Source organism: Pyrus communis, chromosome 4, assembly GCF_041283825.1.
Source record: "Pyrus communis isolate YQ-2024b chromosome 4, ASM4128382v1, whole genome shotgun sequence".
Classification (NCBI taxonomy): domain Eukaryota; kingdom Viridiplantae; phylum Streptophyta; class Magnoliopsida; order Rosales; family Rosaceae; genus Pyrus; species Pyrus communis.
In genome coordinates, this window is record NC_142568.1 from 12,318,740 (window position 1) to 12,324,097 (window position 5,358).

The 5,358-nt window shown below is 45.9% G+C and overlaps 1 protein-coding gene across 1 annotated transcript; it reads right to left on the reverse strand.

The window, feature by feature from the left end:
* Positions 1-1,957: 1,957 nt before the first annotated feature.
* On the reverse strand, positions 1,958-4,966 carry LOC148697460 (uncharacterized). Its single transcript, XM_088692487.1, has 2 exons — positions 2,903-4,966; positions 1,958-2,818 (listed from the first exon to the last, which is right to left on the reverse strand). The coding sequence occupies exons 1-2, from the start codon at positions 4,964-4,966 to the stop codon at positions 1,958-1,960; spliced, it is 2,925 nt and encodes a 974-aa protein (XP_088548613.1).
* Between the last annotated feature and the right edge of the window lie 392 nt (positions 4,967-5,358).

The window sequence follows — 5,358 nt, forward strand, 5'->3', positions numbered from 1 at the left end:
GGCACATACTACCTTACTCCTTCCAACTGAATGAGCTATGCTCCAACAATGTTGCTGAGTACCAAGCATTGATCATCGGGCTCCAAATGGCGATCAACATGGAAATCACAGCTCTTGAGGTATATGGCGATTCCAAGCTCATAATCAATCAACTCTTAACTGAGTATGAGGTGAGGAAGGATGATCTCGTCCCATACTTCCGGCTAGCAACCCAACTGCTACATAAGTTCGAAGCTGTGACACTAGAACATGTGCCAAGAAAGGAAAATCAAATGGCGGACGCTCTCGCCAATCTAGCCTCGAGTATGACACTAGGAAAAGATGAAGTTGCAGACGTGCCAGTTTGCCAAAGATGGGTGATTCCGCTCGTTAATGAAATGTCACTAGATGATACAAATGTCATCTCAGTACTTCCAGTCGATGCTGAAGAGTGGAGACAGCCGCTGATCGACTACTTAGAGCACGGAAAGCTTCCAGATGATCTTAGACACCGTTCCGAAATACGTCGACGAGCACCTCGCTTCCTTTACTACAAAGGAACACTCTACCGACGCTCTTTTGAAGGACTGCTCCTGAGATGCCTAGGTGAGGAAGAAGTTAATCAAGCCATGGAAGAAGCACATTCAGGTGTGTGTGGGGCACATCAATCTGGACCAAAGCTACATTTCCAGCTTAAAAGAATGGGTTACTACTGGCCGAGCATGGTGAATGACTGCCTGGAACACGCCAAAATGTGCCAAGCCTGCCAATTCCACGCCAACTTCATACATCAACCGCCTGAACCATTACACCCTACAATTGCTTCATGGCCGTTCGACGCATGGGGATTGGACGTTGTAGGACCAATTACGCCAAAGTCATCTGCAGGGGAAGCTTACATCCTAGCTGCAACAGATTACTTCTCCAAGTGGGCTGAAGCCATACCTTTAAGGGAAGTAAAAAAGGAAACTGTTGTTCGTTTCATCAAGGAGCATATCATCCATCGATATGGGGTGCCTCGCTACATTATCACTGACAACGGAAAGCAGTTCTCCAACCGACTCGTGGACGAGCTTTGCGACAAATACAAGTTCAAGCAGCACAAGTCTTCCATGTATCATGCTCCGGCCAACGGCCTTGCGGAAGCATTCAACAAGACGATGTGCAACCTCCTGAAAAAGGTAATCGGCCAAACAAAGAGAGACTGGCATGAAAGAATAAGTGAAGCACTTTGGGCATATAGGACTACACATAGGACTCCTACCCAAGCTACACCTTATTCTCTCGTATATGGCGTAGAAGCTGTTCTACTGCTTGAAAGTCAAATCCCCTCATTAAGGATGGCTATACAAGAAGGCTTGACTGATGAAGAAAATGCAAAGTTGCGCCTTCAGGAGTTGGAAGCGCTGGATGAGAGAAGGCTCGAAGCTCAACAACACTTGGAATGCTACCAAGCACGGTTAGCCAAGGCATTCAACAAGAAAGTCCGCTCAAGGTCTTTCCAAGCCGGAGATCTCGTGCTGGCATTGCGTAGGCCTATCATTACAACTCATAAGACAAAAAGCAAGTTCACATCAAAGTGGGATAGACCCTACGTAATACAAGAGATCTACACCAATGGCGCCTACTTAATCATGGCAGAAGACGGGTTGAAGATCGGCCCCATCAACGGCAGATTTTTGAAGCGCTACTACCCCTAAAGCAAACGCACCACGCTCCTGGCCCGCAAGAGCATAAACTGTGTACGGCAAAATCATCATCAAAACCATCACTCATTTGAACTACGTTATGACTTGATCTCTTCTTTGGAAGAGTACGTAGGCAACTTGAAACTTCAAAACTTCAAGTACAGTCACATAAAAAATAAAAAAAAATAAAAAAAAACACTTTGAAGAATAAAGAGCAAATTCAAGAATGCAAACATTTTATTGCTTTAAAGGAAAAAGTCTGATTACAAAAGAAAAAAAGGCAGAAGACACTACTCGAAAACTATGTCCCTAACACTAAGGAGGCGGTCTTCAAGCAAGCCTTCCAAAGCCTTCAAAGTCTTTACCTCGGTGAGAGACAGGATGGGCAACTCCATAGCCATGTCTTTCTCTTGTTCTAGGCGTGAAATCTCCTCTTGGCATTGAGAAAGTGTAGCTCCCTGCTCCCCGAGAACACTTTCAAGTTTTGATGCCTCAGTGCCCAGCTGTTCTTGTTCTCGCATCAACGTATCTAGACGTATCCGGACGGAAGCTAAAGAAGCCTCTGTAGATTGATAATCTCCCGAAGCAGCTTGCTGAGAAGACCGGGCTTGGGTTAGTGACAAGTCTATTGCAGCAAGTTGGTGACCTCTAACATCTGGACTCAACTTCTTCGAGGAAATAACACGCAGGGAAGAATACTCAGTTGAGGCAGCCATAATTTCAGCAATCCTGATCTTCAAGGATGAAGAATCAATGTTAAGATTGTCAATTGCAGAAATAAGCTTCGACAAGTCCTCCTTAAGCAACGCAAGGTCCTCCGACGGGCATTTCGAAATCCTGCCCTCAATATGGCTCTTGATATCCATTACCGCACGAAGATTGATGCGATGAATAAGCTGCTCAGTACCACTAAGGTTTGGCCCTCTCAGAGAGATCTCAGAGCTAGCTGGCAAAGGTGTAGAATGCATGACGGGATCTTGCATGCCTCCACCTACACACGGCAAACTTGGGAAACTTGACGAACTTGGGATAAGCTCTGTAACAGGTGGATCCCCAATCTCCTCGCCTGTAGGTAGGTCGCCTCCAAATAGCATCTCCGTATAAGAATAAATACCTGTGGTCGCCAAGTCAAAAGAACAAGAAGGCCCAACCTAAAGAAAACAAAGAAAGCTGTTAGAAGCAAAAGCTAGACCAATGAAAGCAGAAGAAGTCATAAGAGAGAAGAAGATGCATACGTCTTTCTCAAACGACACACTGCCATCAAGTTGAGGGAGCCTAAACACTTCTTTCTTCTTATGACGAAAATTGACATCGCTATCGGCCTGAGCGCCTTCAAGACGTCGCTTGTTTAAAACTTGTTGACCCTGCCGCAAAACAAGTCCATCTTCGTGCGAATCAACTTCATCACCAGCCTCTTCAGATACATCCAGATGTTGAGAAGACAAGCGTGGGCATTGAGGGACTAAAACCACTGGTCTATCTTGCAAAGTAGCAGCACTCGCGCAATCAAAAGATATCAGTTGTGTAGGAACCACAGAACACCCCTCCTTCAATACATTAAGGTGTGAATGAGAAGAATTGGTACCACTTGCCATCCCCAAATTCTCATAATATACCTTTGACCACCAACTTACGTAAGCATGGGTTACTGGACTACTCTTGAACTCGTCTTTGGCCGGCAGGGTGACAGAAGCATTTGTACATGCACCGGTACAAGACTCCCAATGCATATACACGGCTTGCAAAGAGTCTAATTGTTTTTTTTCCTTCAGCTTGCCTGGCACATGTTGGACAAAACCAAATTGCCTGCTGAAACGGTGGGGACTATACGGCTGAACAATGCATCGATCTTCTTGCCGCAAAGAAACATACCCTGAGCGAAGACTTATAAGGTAAGATAAGTCTGAGAAGCGAAGATGCGAATCGTCCATGATGCCTCGCCGCACCGAGCCAACTCTCGCCAGATAGTCCATCTTCAAGCCTTCGCAGCTTCTAAACAGTGCTTGCGCCTGGGAATCATCGAGGCTCTTCGAAGAAAGCACGCCAGAATACTTCGTCATCAAAGGCCCTGACTTGTTTAGAGTTAAAGAAAAAAAATGAGTACCGAAGTACTCACCCAACCAACCATACACATAGTGGTAGGGAAGAACCGCGGCACGATCTTCAGTGTTTGCTAAGTTCGAAACAACACTCAAGCCATTATAAATATTGGCCAAAACCGGGATAGCAAGACTGAAAGATTCACCTGCAGCCATCTTGCTAGCAACTTTGAAAACCCCAGGACGAACAAAGTTGACGTCGCCGATTGGAAAAACAAACTTACAAAGCCAACAAGCTAAGAAAGCAGCTAGGTAAGATTCTTCCACATGCTCTGATGCTATGCCAAGGTCCTCAAACGCTCTCAACTCGGCAGGGGAACGGCGCCTAGCTGAACCAATGGCACCAGATGGATATGAGTCTCCCTTTGGCTTAGTGGTTTTGTTACAACTTCTTCTCTTCGAGGACTTCTTGTACCTTGTGTCCTCCCAATACCAGAAGCGGATCCATGAAGAAATCTTCACGCCTGATTTACTTCGAGCATCATGGGAAAGCTTGTGATATGCCCAAAATAAACAGCGACAACTCGCAGGCAATCCTCGGTTATTGCAGAGAGAAAGTTCCTCCGCACTAGGAATGACCTCGTCATAAAACTTACCTTGGATTGGCAATCCCCCTATCTTGTGGAGATCCCAAAGTGAAATTGACATCTCTCCTTGAGCTGTATGAAGCGTGTTAGTCGCTGAACACCAATGCTCGAAGAACGCATGAAGGACAGAATGATGGAGATCATAACTAAACAAAGACGCGTACACGGCATGGTAAAGGCCCATGCTAGTAAGCACATGTTTAGATCGGCCCAAGACATCTTCAAGCCACTCCCAATAAGACTCATCAAAAACAGCTTCTCCGGTAGTCGACAAGGCATCATTCCAAGCCATAGCTCCGCTGCGGATGTGATCTCCGAGAAGCTTAAACGAAGCCGGATGACTGTCACGAGCATGGTGCGAAGGGTTCAAGATAAGAATCCCCGGTGTGCACGCCTCCCTCTCCGTATTTGATCGAACAAAGTTTGCCACCTTCCAAGATACTTCAGAAGACCACGACTTAATATGCATGGAGTTGTCTTTTGTAGGAAGAGCAAGCGCCTTAAGGCCAGTCAGTGGGGCGTAAATCTTCAGCGTTGTTCCCCTATCTTGCGAATCATTTTCCTTCGCGAGAATGGTAATGGTGTTGCTCTTAAAACATTTGAAAAATACCATGACCGCCAAAAAAAAAAAAAAAAAAAAAAAAAAAAAAAAACAGCCACAAAACTTGAACAGTAGGACAACAGACAGTGCAATGGTGTGCAGCGAACAGTGCAGCGATGACGGTGCAGCAAGCAGCAGCAAGAGGCACAACAACGTCACCACCGAGGAAAATTATGATCAAAAGGCACTACACAGCATAAACTCGCTGCAGTCTTTTGCATAACCCCACACGGTAAAAGTGACACACTGCAACAAGCTCCAAGCAGCGGCAAGAGGCACGGCAACGTCACTACCAAGGGAAGACTGTGACCAAAAGGCATTACACAGCAAAATCCCTTTGCAATCTTTGCACAACACCACTCTTTCTACACCACCAATTTACGCGTTCCTGGGTTCTTCGTCGG